The 18,807-nt window shown below is 40.5% G+C and overlaps 1 protein-coding gene across 1 annotated transcript in view; it reads right to left on the bottom strand.

The window, feature by feature from the left end:
• Positions 1-18,572, bottom strand: part of LOC137262221 (SCO-spondin-like) — a 33,903-nt gene extending 15,331 nt beyond the window's left edge. The window contains exons 1-15 of the mRNA XM_067800014.1: positions 18,392-18,572; positions 17,952-18,027; positions 14,763-15,023; positions 13,497-13,670; positions 13,093-13,287; positions 8,234-8,509; positions 6,540-6,734; positions 5,443-5,622; positions 5,053-5,232; positions 4,550-4,726; positions 3,995-4,171; positions 3,019-3,207; positions 1,991-2,179; positions 1,644-1,832; positions 554-736 (exon numbers count right to left, since the gene is read on the bottom strand). Coding sequence (XP_067656115.1) covers positions 554-736; positions 1,644-1,832; positions 1,991-2,179; positions 3,019-3,207; positions 3,995-4,171; positions 4,550-4,726; positions 5,053-5,232; positions 5,443-5,622; positions 6,540-6,734; positions 8,234-8,509; positions 13,093-13,287; positions 13,497-13,670; positions 14,763-15,023; positions 17,952-18,027; positions 18,392-18,400 — 2,650 coding nt within the window. The 5' untranslated portion in view covers positions 18,401-18,572. The remainder of the gene's footprint in view (positions 1-553; positions 737-1,643; positions 1,833-1,990; positions 2,180-3,018; positions 3,208-3,994; positions 4,172-4,549; positions 4,727-5,052; positions 5,233-5,442; positions 5,623-6,539; positions 6,735-8,233; positions 8,510-13,092; positions 13,288-13,496; positions 13,671-14,762; positions 15,024-17,951; positions 18,028-18,391) is intronic.
• Between the last annotated feature and the right edge of the window lie 235 nt (positions 18,573-18,807).

Below are 18,807 nucleotides of genomic sequence, written 5' to 3'. Positions count from 1 at the left end.
GTCTGAATTGGAAGATACCCAATCTGGGTTAATGTGTGTGGGTCGGGTCCGGGTCGTGTCGTTCGTATACAAAATCATAAGATTAAGGGCATATTCGAAGTAACAAAAACATATACTCCTGTTTGTTGTGGAATCTACTTGAAAATAACAAAAAGAAATAATCGGAATCTCTAGAAAAAAATCGGCGTAACAGCAAAAAATCGAAATGTTTAGAAAATGAATAACATAACAAGTAAGCAAACAAAGTGATGAGCAAGAAATGAAACGTGGGCTATATTAGAAATACTTGAAATTACTAGAAAACAAGCATGCTCAGAAAACATAACCCTCGCTATTATACGACCTTCAAATGTTGGACCAAACATTATATGAATAAATGAGAACGACCAGGTTGTGACACACGTGGCACCGTTTGACTGCCGTAGCAAACTACCTAACAGTCAAATCTTGTAGGTTCTGTAATATCATGTGAATGAGCTATTGTCTTTATTATTCTGGAACAAGTTATAACATTTTTGTTATGGAGCACACAGAATCTTTTCACATGACATACCTGGACACAAAGGAACACTGCAAGTCCTAACCTCAGACTCATCGCTAGGACCAGAGCAGAACGGTTGGCCTGGCTGCTGGTTGCAGGTCCTCCTTCGAGTAGCAGTTCGTGTCACACCAATACCGCATGTTCTTGGACATCCGGGATCAATCCACTGGCCCCAGTTATTCCATGATGACTGCACTATATTAAGAAAAGAATATTCGAGAGAGAATCTTTGTGGGATAATCAGACTGGTCGTGTGATGATTTACACAGGTGGTAGTCAGCTGTATATCATAATTATGATTATAACACATAATTATCACATCTTGTCCTTGAGTGGTTATTGTAGGGATATGAAGGGACTATGTGATTACCCGAAAACATGTTAATGCCGTTATCAAGCATATTTTCAAGCAATGAATTTTCAATGTATCGTATACTGTGTATTTAAATCTTGAGCTAAAACCGATGCTATAAAGATCTTTTGATTCAAGTGAGGTAAAATGTTATTTCCAGCACGATATTATATTAGTTGTCTATATTTACATAAATAACACACTTTGTTGCTTAACACACAGTGACTATGCTTGTCGTAAGAGGCGACTAACGGGATCGGGTGGTCAGACTAGCTGACTTGGTTGACACATGTCATCGGTTCCCCATTGCGCAGATCGATGCTCATGTTGTTGATCACTGGATTGTCTGGTCCAGACTCGATTATTTACAGACCGTCGCCATATGGCTGGAATATTGCTAAGTGCGACGTAAAACTAAACTCACTCACTCACTCACTTAACACACATCAGTACACACACCATCATTATGTGTCTAACATATTTATAGGTTTCAGCTAAAAAAAGTTTTAAAAGCTTTAGGAATCGCTTTAAATGAAAATACTAAGTCAAAGTGATTTAGGTCCTGAAGATATCATCTTAATGTTAAGCATATAGGGAACTACATCCACAATACTTTTTAATCTCTAAGGAAAAAAACATTGATTGTTATATAAATAGGGACAACCTTCATTGAGAAAAAGAATACTGTTCGACAGCAGAAGAAAGAAAGAAATGACTATACAATGATGGAATGATGTGTGGTTTACGCACCACATACGGACGGTCCACACGATAACTCATCATTGACAGTGCCTTGGCCTGGGCAGGAAGCGCCACCATTGCTGGGAGGTGGATTGTTACAGGTTCTAGATCTGGTGATGGTTCGTGTGGCTGTAGGTCCGCACGTTGCAGGACATGGAGGTCCACTCCACTGTGTCCATCCACCCCAGTTTCCGTTTACTGAAAGCGTTAATTAAACAATAGTTAATTCAAGGTTTTTATATTTTGATTGTATTGACGTTATACATATACTATATATACAGGAACGTTGTTAGATATTGTTCTGGAGCAAGGACGACATAGTGCTACTAAATAGAGATACATTTCATGTAGCTTACCAGGGCACAAAGGAAGGTTGCACGTCCTGACCTCGGAAATCTCATTAGAACCAGAACAGAACGGTTGACCTGGCTGTTGGTTACAGGTCCTAGTTCGAATGGCAATTCGTGTCACACCAACACCACATGATCGAGGACACCCGGGATCGATCCATTGGCCCCAGTTATTCCATGTTGACGTCACAGAGTCTGTGACAAATAGTATTGTTGAGAAATGAAAGCTCTGTTTTGATCTAGGTTCAACAGAACAATGGTAGAAGCCTTTGGGGAGGTATCCTTAAAATATGCCTCTCTCAGTGGCAAATAACGTTTAATATAGGAAAATGGCCTTTTTTCAGTTCTCATCACGTGACAAAACTGTAATTCACACTTGACACTCTAAGTTTGTTTTACTGTACTTATCACCAGAATTCGCCACAACAGATAACCTGTCAACTCAATAAGAACAACAAAGCATAATCTTATAAAGATATAATAAGGGTGTTCATTTGAGATAACACATCCCACCATTAGTATTTCTCTCACTGAAAATTATATATTCATGATCATGTGTGGAGTGGGAACTATAGCTGACTGAACATTATACATTCATGATCAGGTCTGGAGTGGGAACTATAGCTGACTGAACATTATACATTCATGATCAGGTCTGGAGTGGGAACTATAGCTGACTGAACATTATACATTCATGATCAGGTCTGGAGTGGGAACTATAGCTGACTGAACATTATACATTCATGATCAGGTCTGGAGTGGGAACTATAGCTGACTGAACATTATACATTCATGATCAGGTCTGCAGTGGGAATTACAAATACCGAAACCGGGGTCATATTCTCACTGCGTATCATCTAATTTAATATTCTAATCATATGAACATAAATGTTATCGTCAATATACTCTTCAGGGGAGATCAAGAAAATATAACGTTGAGAGTATACTTTACAAATAAGAAAACAGAACTGTCCTTTCAACCAACATATAATATAAAGGTATCCAATGACACAGATACGTCTTGAAGTACGCACCACATACGGACGGTCCACACGATAACTCATTATTGACAGTGCTTTGGCCTGGACAGGAAGCGCCACCATTGCTGGGAGGTGGGTTGTTACAGGATCTAGATCTGGTGATGGTTCGTGTGGCTGTAGGTCCGCACGTGGCAGAACATGGAGGTCCACTCCACTGTGTCCATTCACCCCAGTTTCCGTTTACTGGAAGCAGTGAATTAACAATGTGAAGGCCTCAGTTTATATATACTGTATGCATTGAAGTCATGTATTTTCTTGCATTTTCCCAATGACATTCAATAGACATGAGGAGATCTGTAGAACAGGCATTTCTATCACCAGCAAGTTCGTTGTTATAAACCATTCGATGACATTTTCTGATTACGAATTCATTTACAAATCCAAAGAATTGCTTAGGTGCTACATCTAACGTGTGGTGATTGTCTGATAAATTCAGTATGAACACAGCCTTTTCGGACGATTCGCTCGTCATTTTCTCTTTGATACATTTTCACAGTACAACGGTATGCAAACAGTTATTTCGATGTCACAGTGTATGGAGGACTAATAGTGCCTATATGCATGAAAGGCCAAAAGTTCTCTTATTTTTATTTTTTATTTTTATTCATTTGGCTTTTGCAATCTTTCGAACCTTTTCATCAATTATATTTCCGTAAATTTGACTTTTGAAACTTTGCAAACAGAATCCAAGCAAGAATAAACATTAAAGAGTCGAGAAAAATCTTGAAATTGTATCTTTGAAATAATGGGATAATAATAAAAATATACAATCACAGTAATGAGAAAAAAGACTTGAAAAACCAAACCGAAAGATGGAGTGAAATGACGAGAACACTTAGTTTTAAAAATACCTTATGCTACCAATGTGGCACCACAGGCTGTGTACCTGATGGCCACATTCTGCAGGTTGTGCAGCGTTTCATGGAGTTTAATTAAGTCATTGAGTGGAAATCCACCCCACGCGCCTTACCAGGACACAAAGGAAGACTGCACGCCCTAATCTCGGACTCCTCGCCAGAACCTGAACAGAACAGTTGACCTGGCTGCTGGTTGCAGGTCCTCCTTCGAGTGGCAGTTCGTGTCACACCAACACCACAGGTTCTTGGACATCCGGGATCTATCCATTGGCCCCAGTTATTCCATGTTCCTACGTAATTACATTCCTGAGTTAATGATGGTGCATTGTCTTCTCATTGCTCTTGATGGGGCAATAAGACGTGCACAGGAGATTTGTGTGATAAGAAAGTCATTCTGTCTTCGCACGAGAGAATAAAAAGCTGGCATTCTAAACGTATAAAATGTTGACATATCTTGTCCGGGAGGAACGGTAAGCTTGCAAATATTGGTTATGTAATACTATAAGGACGAACTACTGTTACTTGTTCTGGAGCAAGGTTATCCATTGTGAAATGGACCAGACTAAAAAACTTTAACAAAAGACTGAAAAAGAACCAGAAAAAAACCCAATAAACCCAAACAAATAAAAACAAAAACAAAACAAAAAAACAGTATAACAATTGCTTACCTGGACACAAAGGAAGACTACACGCCCTAACCTCGAACTCCTCGCCAGAACCTGAACAGAACAGTTGACCTGGCTGCTGGTTGCAGGTCCTCCTTCGTGTGGCAGTTCGTGTCACATCAACACCACAGGTTCTTGGACATCCGGGATCGATCCAATCGCCCCAGTTATTCCATGTTCCTACGTAATTACATTCCTAAGTTAATGATGATGAATTGCCTTCTCGTTGCTCTTGATGGGACAATAGGACGTGCACAGGAAATACTGTGTGATAAGAAAGTCATTCTGTCTTCGCACGAGAGAATAAAAAAGCTGGCATTCAAAACACATAAAATGTTGGCATAGCTTGTCCAGGAGGCACGGTTGCAAGCATTGGTTATGTAATGCTATAAGGACGAACTACTATTACTAGTTCTGGAGCAATGTTATCCACTGTGACTAGACCAAAAAAATCAATAAAAATAGTTAAACAAACAAAAAATAAAAACAGTATGACAATTGCTTACCTGGACACGAAGGAAGATTGCACGCTCTAACCTCGGACTCCTCGCTAGAACCTGAACAGAACGGTTGGCCTGGCTGCTGGTTGCAGGTCCTCCTTCGAGTGGCAGTTCGTGTCACACCAATACCACATGTTCTTGGACATCCGGGATCAATCCATTGGCCCCAGTTATTCCATGTTGAAACTACAAGGTTAAACTGCTGAGTTAATTTTGATGTATTCCACGCTCGGTTTTCATTGCAAATTCAGGAGATAAGGTAAGTAACAGGACAATGTTTTTTTTCTAATTATACTAAATTTAATTCTGCAATCGAATATCATCAGCTGAGGCATATGTTTGGACTATCCTGGAATAAATTCTACCATGGCGTAGAAACAAAGGTACGTGGATTACCTGGGCACAAAGGAAGGCTACACGCCCTAATCTCGAACTCCTCGCTGGAACCAGAACAGAAGGGTTGGCCTGGCTGCTGGTTGCAGGTCCTCCTTCGAGTCGCAGTTCGTGTCACACCCACACCACATGATCGAGGACACCCGGGGTCGATCCATTGGCCCCAGTTGTTCCACGCTGAAACTACAAGGAAGTGAAGATGCTTTTGCATTATGTGTTCCGCCTTATGTAGTATACCTAGTCTGCATGAAGGCAGACTCGCACGCCAATTTCACATTATAAAGGAGATATTTCGTTATCAACATTTTCTCTTCTTACCATGCTCTTGTGTAATGCATACATCGCAAACATACAAATGATGGATAAATGATTATAGGCCATAACATCTTGTGATCAGTGTGCTATGAACTGTCTGTCTAAACCTTGTCTGATAGAAGACCTACATGGACGTAAAAATATAATAACAAGACTTGTTGGCAAGTCAAGATAACCCATTCAGATTCCTGTCACGTCTCAAATGTGAATAATCATAAAGTCGAGAATATAATAGAAAAAACGAAAAATCATCCTAATATCCGGTTTTAAAGTCTATTTGAAATATGGAGAAACAATAGTGTAAAGGAGAAGGGTTATGATTTCATAATAAATTCACTTAATACTGATACACGTGGAATTATTTTAATTTCATCTGAACAAATAATAGATGCACAGCAAAAGTAATCGTGTCTGGCCTAGACAATCCAGAGATTGACATTATGCATATGAGCACCGATCTTCGCAACTGGTGTAGTCTGACCACATGATTGCGTTAGTCGCTTCTTAAGATAAGCACTGACTGTTGAATTCAGTCTTCAAGGGTTACCTACTAGCAAAATGGTTTTGAGTGTTTGTTCGAATACGTGATTATGATTCTTTTTGGCTTGGCAACCTTTCATCAAATGTCATAATATATTTCTATCATATGCTGTTAACCGAGATGGACACATTAATTTTCAGGTATCGCACATCTGTTTTCCCGAAAGAGTAACTAGCGTCAAAGAGTAACTAGCGTCAAAGAGTGACTAGCGTCAAAGAGTAACTAGCAACTACTTTATACTCACCACAGACAGCTGGCGCACAATCCTGAACCTCACTTTGGCGGTTATCACCAGGACAAGGAGCACCGCCGCTGCTGGGAGCGGGATTGTTACATGACCTGATTCTTTCAACGTTGCGTCTGGCTGTAGGACCACACGTGGCTGGACAAGGGGGCCCACTCCACTGTGACCATGCACCCCAGTTTCCGTTAACCGGACCTACAAGTATATGTGAAATTGTATGTAATTAGTGTAAAGAATCGATGGAGATAAGCGACTAAAAGGCAAAATATGCTCACTCATCCCCCGAGACATCAGACTGAAGGGGTGGGGTAGGGATGTAGCCTAGAGGTTAAAGCGTCCGCTCGTCACGTCGGTACAATGCGCGAATCCCATTTGTGGTATCCACCCAATGATACTGGTGGAATATTACTAAAAGCGGCGTAAAACTAAACCAACTCACTCACTGAGACTGGATGTAGATGACAGGGTGTGACGATTACTGTTTACAAAGATGCATTGTTCAAATGCTGCAACAAACCCGAAAGGGTCACATGGTTGCATCACAGTAGCACTTCAGCACTTGGAATAACCAGTGGCCTGCTAGCCCAAGGCTCGTTACATTTCAGTCTGGCCCGACTAGCTGGTGAATCTTCATGGAGTCAGTTCGTAAATATATAAATGTCTAAGACTTGGTAAGTTATTATACATTTTTAAATGATGAAGGATTTGGGCCTGATAAAAATGTGTATCATCGTCTCAACTTAGTGATGAAAATCGTGTTCAGTATGCTCAACATAATGATGAAACCCCTCCTTCACCGAAAACTTTGATTTGGAAACTATTTCGCGCACTGACACCACTGTTTTCCAGGTCTAAACCACGCAGGCTCGTCTGACAATGCAGCTACTCATTCAGGATTCAGATTAAGAAGTTGTATTTTTTCAGGTTGTATTTAAAGTTAATAATATGATTTCACATACATCTCACATGCATATATTTCTAAATATTTCTAAAACCCATGTATCATGGTTGGCTGTGAGAACCAAAATGGCTGACTAATGGCTTTTTTAGACAAATGATAGATTGATAACAAAACTCAACAAATTTGATCAGGTAACATTTGTTTTATTTACAGAATCCTGGATTTATGCAACTGCAGCAAAGATAACACAAATAAACCATTTCATTCCAAAAAAGTCATATTTTTGTGATTGGAAACAGCATCACTGCTAAAACGCGGCAATTTCAAAGTTTTCTGCTGATTATTACCGTTTGAATAAATATTCGCCAAAACGTCACCAGGAAAACATTGTTTTTAAAAAGACTGTTTTATTGATGAGGTAACCTGTTTTGGTTACAGTTTCGTACAGATCCTAGTACTTTTGATGGACTGAGACCCATCCGGGATTCGAACGGACACCTTCAGAGTCAGCACACAACCACACTTTAATGAAAGCAGGAAAACCGGTAGTCAAGACCGAGGACTTTGTCTGATGCGTGTAAATTGGCACGCTCATGGCAGAAAGTGATAAACACACACAGTCATTCACATGATGGTGTAAACCAGATCATTAATGCATCTGCTTCATAATATCCACAATATGCATCTCCTGCAAAGTATGCACTCTCCTGCCTGTGAAGTCAGATCTTTCTCGATGGATGGTAATAATGCTCTAATGTAACTATTGATAATGTTGCAGTTAGTTTTGACATACCTGTTCCAACTGTCAGTTGCGCTTCGGTTGTCTCTCCATTATAGGTGTAGGAGTACCGTCCAGAGTCCACGATGTCGAGGGCCGTTATATACAGATATTGACTATTGCCAGCAGAAGCGATCACAAATTTGCCGCCATCCTCAATGACCACACCATTCTTCCTCCACGTGCCTATGGTACCTGGAGCCGGTGCCTGGGTAAACGTCACTTCGAATAACACCTGCTCCCCAACTCCTCGATTATCGCTTGAAAGACCCTTACTGAAAATGCTTGGTGCTGTGAAAGAAGGTTTTCAGGTATAGGTGTATGCCCGAGTAAGTCTGAGGTCCTGGCATTATTTTTAAGGATAGGAGAGGTTTCGAGGATACTGCCTTACTTAGATTAATTACAAAGTGTTGGGAATATTTCTGTTATCAAAAGTAAATGACAAAACGATGTCATCAATTTGAAACTGGTACACATAGCTCAACCCCGAAAAGTAATGGAACGAGCAGACAATATGTTATTTAATTAGAATGCATGATTTGTTTGCAACAGTACTATACAATGCGTTATGACCGTCACCAGTGACCGTCACCAATCTATCTGCTACCTACTGTGCTTAACATTTTACATACATGTTGTCAAACAGAGATAAAATTTTACAAATGTACATTCTTCGAAACGCCATCATTTTATGATACTACACTACCAGTACAGCCACTACTAGTACAACCACTACTAGTGCTGCTACTACTGCTACTACTGCTACTACTACTAGTATAGCCACTACTAGTGCTGCTATTGCTGCTAATACTACTAGTACAGCCACTACTAGTGCTGCTATTGCTGCTAATACTACACTACCAGTACAGCCACTACTAGTGCTGCTATTGCTGCTATTGCTGCTAATACTACTAGTATAGCCACTACTAGTGCTGCTATTGCTGCTACTACTAGTAGTACAGCCACTACTAGTGCTGCTATTGCTGCTAATACTACACTACCAGTACAGCCACTACTAGTGCTGCTACTGCTGCTAATACTACTAGTATAGCCACTACTAGTGCTGCTATTGCTGCTACTACTAGTAGTACAGCCACTACTAGTGCTGCTATTGCTGCTAATACTACTAGTATAGCCACTACTAGTGCTGCTACTACTGCTACTACTACTACCAGTATAGCCACTACTAGTGCTGCTATTGCTGCTAATACTACTAGTATAGCCACTACTAGTGCTGCTACTGCTGCTACTACTACTAGTACAGCAACTACTAGTGCTGCTATTGCTGCTAATACTACTAGTACAGCCACTACTAGTGCTGCTATTGCTGCTACTACTACTAGTACAGCCACTACTAGTGCTGCTACTGCTGCTACTACTACTAGTATAGCCACTACTAGTGCTGCTATTGCTGCTACTACTACTAGTATAGCCACTACTAGTGCTGCTACTACTGCTACTACTACTACTACAACCACTACTAGTGCTGCTATTGCTGCTACTACTACTAGTATAGCCACTACTAGTGCTGCTATTGCTGCTACTACTACTAGTACAGCCACTACTAGTGCTACTATTGCTGCTACTACTACTAGTATAGCCACTACTAGTGCTGCTACTGCTGCTACTACTACTAGTATAGCCACTACTAGTGCTGCTACTGCTGCTAATACTACTAGTATAGCCACTACTAGTGCTGCTATTGCTGCTACTACTACAACCAGTATAGCCACTACTAGTGCTGCTACTACTGCTACTACTACAACCAGTATAGCCACTACTAGTGCTGCTATTGCTGCTAATACTACTACCAGTATAGCCACTACTAGTGCTGCTACTGCTGCTACTACTACTAGTACAGCCACTACTAGTGCTGCTACTGCTGCTACTACTACTAGTACAACCACTACTAGTGCTACTACTGCTGCTACTACTACTAGTACAGTCACTACTAGTGCTGCTATTGCTGCTAATACTACTAGTACAACCACTACTAGTGCTGCTACTCTGCTACTACTAGTAGTATAGCCACTACTAGTGCAGCTATTGCTGCTACTACTAGTAGTACAGCCACTACTAGTGCTGCTACTGCTGCTACTACTACTAGTACAGTCACTACTAATGGTGCTACTGCTGCTAATACTACTAGTACAGCCACTACTATTGCTGCTACTATTGCTGCTACTACTGCTACTACTACTAGTACAGCCACTACTAGTGCTGCTATTGCTGCTAATACTACTAGTACAGCCACTACTAGTGCTGCTATTGCTGCTAATACTACTAGTACAACCACTACTAGTGCTGCTACTGCTGTTTCTACTACTAGTACAGTCACTACCAATGGTGCTACTGCTGTTACTACTACTAGTATAGCCACTACTAGTGCTACTACTGCTGCTACTACTACTAGTACAACCACTACTAGTGCTGCTATTGCTGCTAATACTACTAGTATAGCCACTACTAGTGCTACTACTGCTGTTACTACTACTAGTACAACCACTACTAGTGCTGCTACTGCTGCTACTACTACTACTAGTAGTACAACCACTACTAGTGCTGCTACTGCTGCTACTACTACTACTAGTAGTACAACCACTACTAGTGCTGCTACTGCTGTTACTACTACTAGTACAACCACTACTATTGCTGCTACTGCTACTACTACTACTAGTACAACCACTACTAGTGCTGCTACTGCTACTACTACTACTAGTATAGCCACTACTAGTGCTGCTACTACTGCTACTACTACTAGTACAACCATTACTAGTGCTGCTACTCTGCTACTACTACTAGTATAGCCACTACTAGTGCTGCTATTGCTGCTAATACTACTAGTATAGCCACTACTAGTGCTACTACTGCTGCTACTACTACTAGTACAACCACTACTAGTGCTGCTATTGCTGCTAATACTACTAGTATAGCCACTACTAGTGCTGCTACTACTGCTACTACTACTAGTACAACCATTACTAGTGCTGCTACTCTGCTAATACTACTAGTATAGCCACTACTAGTGCTGCTATTGCTGCTAATACTACCAGTATAGCCACTACTAGTGCTGCTACTACTGCTACTACTACTAGTACAACCATTACTAGTGCTGCTACTCTGCTACTACTACTAGTATAGCCACTACTAGTGCTGCTATTGCTGCTACTACTACTAGTACAACCACTACTAGTGCTGCTACTGCTGCTACTACTAGTAGTACAGCCACTACTAGTGCTGCTACTGCTGCTACTACTAGAAGTACAGCCACTACTAGTGCTGCTATTGCTGCTACTACTACTAGTATAGCCACTACTAGTGCTGCTACTGCTGCTACTACTACTAGTACAACCACTACTAGTGCTGCTACTGCTGCTACTACTAGAAGTACAGCCACTACTAGTGCTGCTACTGCTGCTACTACTAGTAGTACAGCCACTACTAGTGCTGCTACTGCTGTTACTACTACTAGTACAACCACTACTAGTGCTGCTGCTGCTGCCGCTACTACTAGTACAACCACTACTAGTGCTGCTACTGCTGCTACTACTAGAAGTACAGCCACTACTAGTGCTGCTACTTCTGTTACTACTAGTACAGTCACTACTAGTGCTGCTACTGCTGCTACTACTAGTAGTACAGCAACTACTAGTGCTGCTACTGCTGTTAGTACTACTAGTACAACCACTACTAGTGCTGCTACTGCTGCCGCTACTACTAGTACAACCACTACTAGTGCTGCTACTGCTGCTACTACTAGAAGTACAGCCACTACTAGTGCTGCTACTGCTGTTACTGCTACTAGTACAGCCACTACTAGTGCTGCTACTGCTGCTACTACTAGTAGTACAGCCACTACTAGTGCTGCTACTGCTGCTACTACTAGAAGTACAGCCACTACTAGTGCTGCTACTGCTGTTACTGCTACTAGTACAGCCACTACTAGTGCTGCTACTGCTGCTACTACTAGTAGTACAGCCACTACTAGTGCTGCTACTGCTGTTACTACTACTAGTACAACCACTACTATTGCTGCTACTGCTGCCACTACTACTGGTACAGCCACTACTAGTGCTGCTATTGCTGCTAATACTACTAGTACAGTCACTACTAGTGCTGCTACTGCTGTTACTACTACTAGTACAGCCACTACTAGTGCTGCTACTGCTGTTTCTACTACTAGTACAGTCACTACTAATGGTGCTACTGCTGTTACTACTACTAGTACAGCCACTACTAGTGCTGCTACTGCTGCTACTACTAGTAGTACAACCACTACTAGTGCTGCTACTGCTGTTTCTACTACTAGTACAGTCACTACTAATGGTGCTACTGGTACTATTACTACTAGTACAACCACTACTAGTGCTGCTACTGCTGTTTCTACTACTAGTACAACCACTACTAATGGTGCTACTGCTACTACTACTACTAGTACAACCACTACTAGTGCTGCTACTGCTACTACTACTACTAGTACAACCACTACTAGTGCTGCTACTGCTGTTACTACTACTAGTACAACCACTACTAATGGTGCTACTGCTACTACTACTACTAGTACAACCACTACTAGTGCTGCTACTGCTACTACTACTACTAGTACAACCACTACTAGTGCTGCTACTGCTGCTACTACAACAATTACAACTACTACTACTCCTGCAACTACTACCTTCACTACCTCCTACTGTTTCTGCTGCTACCTCTACTACCGCTTCTACTAATACAACTACATCTACTGATACAACTATTTACTACTTCCTCTTCCTCCTTCTCCTACCACCACCACCACCACCACTACTACTACTACTACTACTACTACTACTACTACTACTACTACTACTACTACTACTACAAGAATGAGTACATACCACACGTTGCTGGTGCACACGCTTCGTTTTGTCTCTGCTCCCGTTGCCCAGCACAAGGAGCGCCGCCACCTGTGGGAGCTGGGTTGTCGCAATTCCTGGTTCTAGTGATGTCGCGTCTTGCTGTAGGGCCACATGTGGCAGGACAGGAAGGAATACTCCATTGGGACCACGTACCCCAGTTTCCGTTAACTGCACCTAAAACAGACAAATGTCTCAACAATAGGTTTATTCCTAGCTTGTTTCTAGTTTGTTTGAAGTCTCGAATAATCAGAGACTTCTGAGGGAGGGTGGTGGTGATGACCTCATGATGTCATTGACGTTTTCTAATAAAGACAAGTTAGTAGTAGATCAGCCTCGGCGTGAGTAATATTGGACATATATAACATACTAATACCACAACATACCACATACTGGTCCACAAGATCGAAATGCACTCTGGGTTCCTACTCCAGAGCAGGAATTGGCAAAGGAGCAGGTCCTGCTTCTGGTGGCGTTGTGCGTGGCTGTAGGACCACACGTGGCCGGACATGGGGGGCCGACCCACTGTGTCCACTCCCCCCACACGCCAACCACAACATCTGAAATCAGTCAGGCACTCTTGATTCAATGACAATGGAACAGTATACACGTTAGATTTGACCGATATTACGAACGTTATACTTTGCCAAAACATTGCAAACTAAAAACAATACACAACATACTCGTCTCAGTTATGTATATTGTTGAATTATCATTTCCTCTTTGCTTCATTTTTGTCCGCGTTCAAGTATCAGCATGAAGTTTCTAATGTTCGCCTGTTTATATGATGATATAACAAATACGTAATAGGTTTTCCTTGCTTCATTCATTCATTCACATGAGATATATTAAAAATCCTCATATGCAACTGCATTTAGTTATGAATTCATTCGCATGAGATATCTTGCAGCGTCATGTGTAACTCCATCCATTCAGAAGGAAGATACTGCACATCTGCAGATATAACTTAATTCATTCATGTACTTGAGTTATAGCGTGCATCTTTAGATATAACTTCATTAATTAGTTCATTCACATGAGATGTATTGTAATCGTCAGACATAACTTCATTCATTCATTTACACGAGATATATTGTAATCTTCAGATATAACTGCCTTCATTCATTCACATGAGAGATATTGTACATCTTCAGGTATAACGTAATTCATCCGTTTACTTGATATTGTAATCTACAGATGTAGCTTCATTCATTCACATGAGAGATATTGTAATCTGCAGATATAACTATATTAATTCATTTGCATGAGAGATAATGTAATCTTCCAATGCAACTTCATTCATTCGTTTACATGAGACATATTGTACATCTTCAGAAATACCTTCATTCATTCATTTACTTGAGAGATATTGTAATCTTCAGATGTAACTTCATTCATTCATTCATTCATCTGAAAGATATTGTAATCTTCCGATGCAGCTTCATTCATTTAATCTCACGAGCATGAGAGATATTGTACACCTTCAGATGTAACTTCATTCATTCATTCACATGAGAGATATTGTACATCTTCAGATGTAACTTCGTGCATTCATTCCCATGAGAGATATTGTACATACATATTCAGATATTCCATCATTCATTCGTTCATTTCCATGAGTAACTTACTTCTTTCATTCACTCATCACCTACCTCCCACTGTAAGGTAGGCTGACGTCGACTGCCCCCTTATAGTTAAGGTATATCGTCCAGTGTCAGACAGAATAAGACTGAAGATGACCAGCTGTCGTAGCTGTCCAGATGACACAATCTGCATTCTGCCTGGTGTGTTAAACAGTTGTACGCCATCCTTGAACCATTGTCCGGCGTCTGTTATACCAGGACTGACTGTAACCTCCATGTTACCATAGTTTCCTGGTTCAACGTTCATGTCTTGCAAGGGTTGCTGGAAGACTAATACATCACAATTTCGTGAAACTAATTTCAGGAAGTTGTTGTTGGCAAATTGTCTGAAACATGCTCCTGATATATTCACATTTAAAATAAAATAAGAGGGAATATTATGGAAAGGAAAAACTTCGAGACATTCTTTATAGTGCATGTGAATTGAATTCTTTGTGAATTGCTTGAATACGGTTGTTCTACGTTTGGACTAAACGTCACATTGGCAATATTCCAGCCATATGGTGACGGGATCAAGGTTGCATTTATAACCATTTTAATCAAGTCAAAGTCAAAAGGTTTATTGTACAAAAGGCCTCCGGCCCATATACAAGAGAGTATGTATATAACAAAAAGTTACACACAGGGAGTAACACGTTCTATAAGCAATTCTTTTCTTCTAACTAATGCATGTTTAATATATAGTGAAAGGTTTAATATTTGAGATTCGTTCTTAGCAGTTAAAACATATGCGAAAGCTTGCGATGGTGGCATCTTTATCAAATGATCTTTAATATATTTCTTTCGAAGGTCACTATAAAATGGACAGACGAACACAAAGTGAATTTCTTTCTGTTTCTATATTGCATAACTGACAAATTCGTTGGGATTTTGCAATGGACACCTTTCTTCCCTTATTTTCGACAAGGTCTAATAAACCTAGTCGATATTTAATAAAATGGTTCCTTAAAGTTTCTGTCGTGAGTATTGATAAATAAATTTCTGGTTGGAATAAAGTCTTGAAAGTTCTGTAATAAGCGTAACGTGAGCTATCTTCTAAAGTTGAATGCCATTCCTGGTAAAACATATTTGCAGACCGCGTTCTAAATTCCTTAAAAAACATGTCTACACTTCCAACTGATTGACATAACCATATGAAACCATAACCATGGGAAAATAGACGATTCCTTATATGCGTTAACCATGTAGTTTTCCCCATGTTATCTGAATGTAAAAGCATATTGTATGCTATTTTAGGAAGACGCTGTTCGTGCAGATGAAGAAGTCTGAACCAGTATTTTAAACATCTAATTTGGGAATTAATATATATGGGGTATCTACCACATTCACCATATACCATACAATTTGGTGTAGAAGACCCAACACTAAGAAATGTTTTACATGCTAATAAATGGACCTTCTCCAAACATTCATACCGCTGGAATCCCCATACCTCTGAGCCGTATAATAAAATTGGTTGTATCTGGCTATCAAAGAGTTTAAAGAATATTTTAGGTGGCATAGGTCCAGCTTTATGAACAATTGAAATTACACTCATTAGGGCTTTCTGTGCACGCAATGATAAATACTTCGTACATTTGTTCAAGTTCATAGTATGTGAAAACCAGAGTCCTAAATATGAATAATGATCCACTACATTGACCAACTGTCCATCAAATACCCATCTTCCTTTCAACGCTATTGGACCACCTTTCCTAAAGATCACAATTTCAGTTTTATCTAGATTCACAGATAATTTCCATTCATTTGTGTATGCATTTAGAATATCTAGTTGTCTTTGGAGACCAGCCATAGTGACGGCGTGTAACTGATATTTCGTTTACTCCGTTAACTAACACACAGACACAGACACAGACACAGACACACACAGACACACAGACACACACAGAAACACACAGGCACAAACACACATACACACATACGACAAACATCGGCGTTGCATTAATATAACTATTGCATACAAAGAGACATAGTTCATTCCCACACTAATACTTTCGTTTACGTTTGACACTTCAATAAACCAAGGTAGCTATTTTACTACCAAAACTCAAGAATGTGCTTAACAACGACATTAGTCATGTCTTCACGTCGCGAATAAAGAAGTTGTATATCCATAAAACTTGTCCTCATTCCCCATCTCCTCAACTTGTAGAAAGCCAATCAAAAAGATATCAAAGCTCAGTTGAATTTCCTTGATGCATCAATGAACATTAATACATGCGTGCGCCATTTAACTGCAAAACGCTGTTGAACATCACCGTGTTCATACATGCATGCACTATAAATGCACAGAAAGCGAGGGGCGTTACGACATTATGAGGACTAGAGTCATCATAAACAAGGTGCGACGATGATAAGATCCATGTGCAGAGACGGAATGTCAAGTTATCAGCTGTAACATAACCGTTGAAGGCACTATTGTACTCTAAACCTGTTCCCAATATTTCCCACATGAGTCATAGTGAGTAAAACATACGGGCAACTTTTACATAACAACCAACCCAGCGAAAACACCCGTTTCAGATGAAGACAACCGCCAATGTTTCCCGAAGGCAAGCAGTTCAGTCTTATGGCGTCATTTCGTCAAACTCCAGGACAATGGGGTACTCCCTACAGGCGGTATGACTACCGGCGGGGAATAATACCCACACCCCTTTTCGTAAAGGCCGTCGTTGTCAACACTGACAGAGATTGTCGGTTATCAATGACATTCACTGTCTTTTCTCGCAAATAGATACACGCCTGAATACTCCTTTGTGGTGTTACGGTGTGATCTCACTGCTCATAGTTGTCCGGCGGGTAGGCGTGTTTCAGTGTCGCAGTTATTCACAGCTGGCTAGGAAGGGGAGTGCAAGGCAACAACGTTTTATTGTTGGAATACAGGTCATCCTGATGATCATATTTGCATCTTGCCGTGCCACAGTCGTACGGAGTATAATCTGGGACTTCAGGGTTATTTGGCAACACCATACCAACGGCAGAGCGTTTCATAGTTGTATGAATTAGGCGTGTTTCAACATATATATGACATCATGATATAACTAATATTTTATCTCAGGGACGTGAACCACTCACTCACTCACGCACGCACGCACGCACGCACGCACGCACGCACACATATACAAACTACTACTCGTTCTTGTTTCACAATATTACAATCTTTCATGAAGACAAATGTTATCTGAAATTAGGTCTTACCACTCTGTTGATAAGAGAGTTGTAGGCTGATCAGACAAAATCCGATCACAATAAGGTTCCGTTGTAAGGACTTCATCTATGGAACAAGAAGACATAGTGTTACTAGGACATTTAGTATATTTGTTAAGGCAAACTCATATTATAGCTTTTACAAAATAACTTATTTGCACTGAACAAGTAAGAAAGATCGACTGACCAATATGCCAGTGATACATATTCCATAAATATGTACGCCTGCCATGTATATTATAATTCATGATGACTACAGAATGTAATCATATCTTTAAACAATGAGTTATAAATTTTGAGAATTCAATGGAATCATGAAATTAAGAAGCCATATGCTTGTGAATACATGTAACCTAAACATGTACCCAAGCAATACTCCATTCATTATGAAAATAGCATCATTCCAGTATTTCGATGATAGTATGTCTTACCTCTGACATTAAAGTGACGTCTCTCAGAATCGATTGTCTATAATAGCTTTTTCCTTGTTTCAGCAGTGGTACATCCAACAAGACAGCATACCGTCACACCCAACCTACTGAACAGTGTGTCACGAATGTGAATCCCGCTACCGCTAGCGTGAATAGCGTTGAATAACCACACGGGTGATTGTTTGCGTTCCCCGAGTCGCTTGTATGCCTTTGTATATTTTCCTCAATCGAAACAGCAATAGAATCAATATACGGGGTGGTTAAACGGGTATGTAGGACAGAGCCCCGCTTCATAACTCATGCAGCGAAGCTCGCCTGGCATGTTTGACTGGTTTAATTTTCTATATGCGCAGAGAGGTGGTTGTGTCAGGGTTCAAGAACGTCATCACGAAATGATAATATTTCCAAAACAATTA

The sequence above is a fragment of the Haliotis asinina genome, chromosome 14 (genome assembly GCF_037392515.1).
Source record: "Haliotis asinina isolate JCU_RB_2024 chromosome 14, JCU_Hal_asi_v2, whole genome shotgun sequence".
Taxonomy (NCBI): Eukaryota; Metazoa; Mollusca; class Gastropoda; order Lepetellida; family Haliotidae; genus Haliotis; species Haliotis asinina.
The sequence above is the reverse complement of the archived record's forward strand: the minus strand, read 5'-3'. Positions and strand labels throughout refer to the sequence as shown.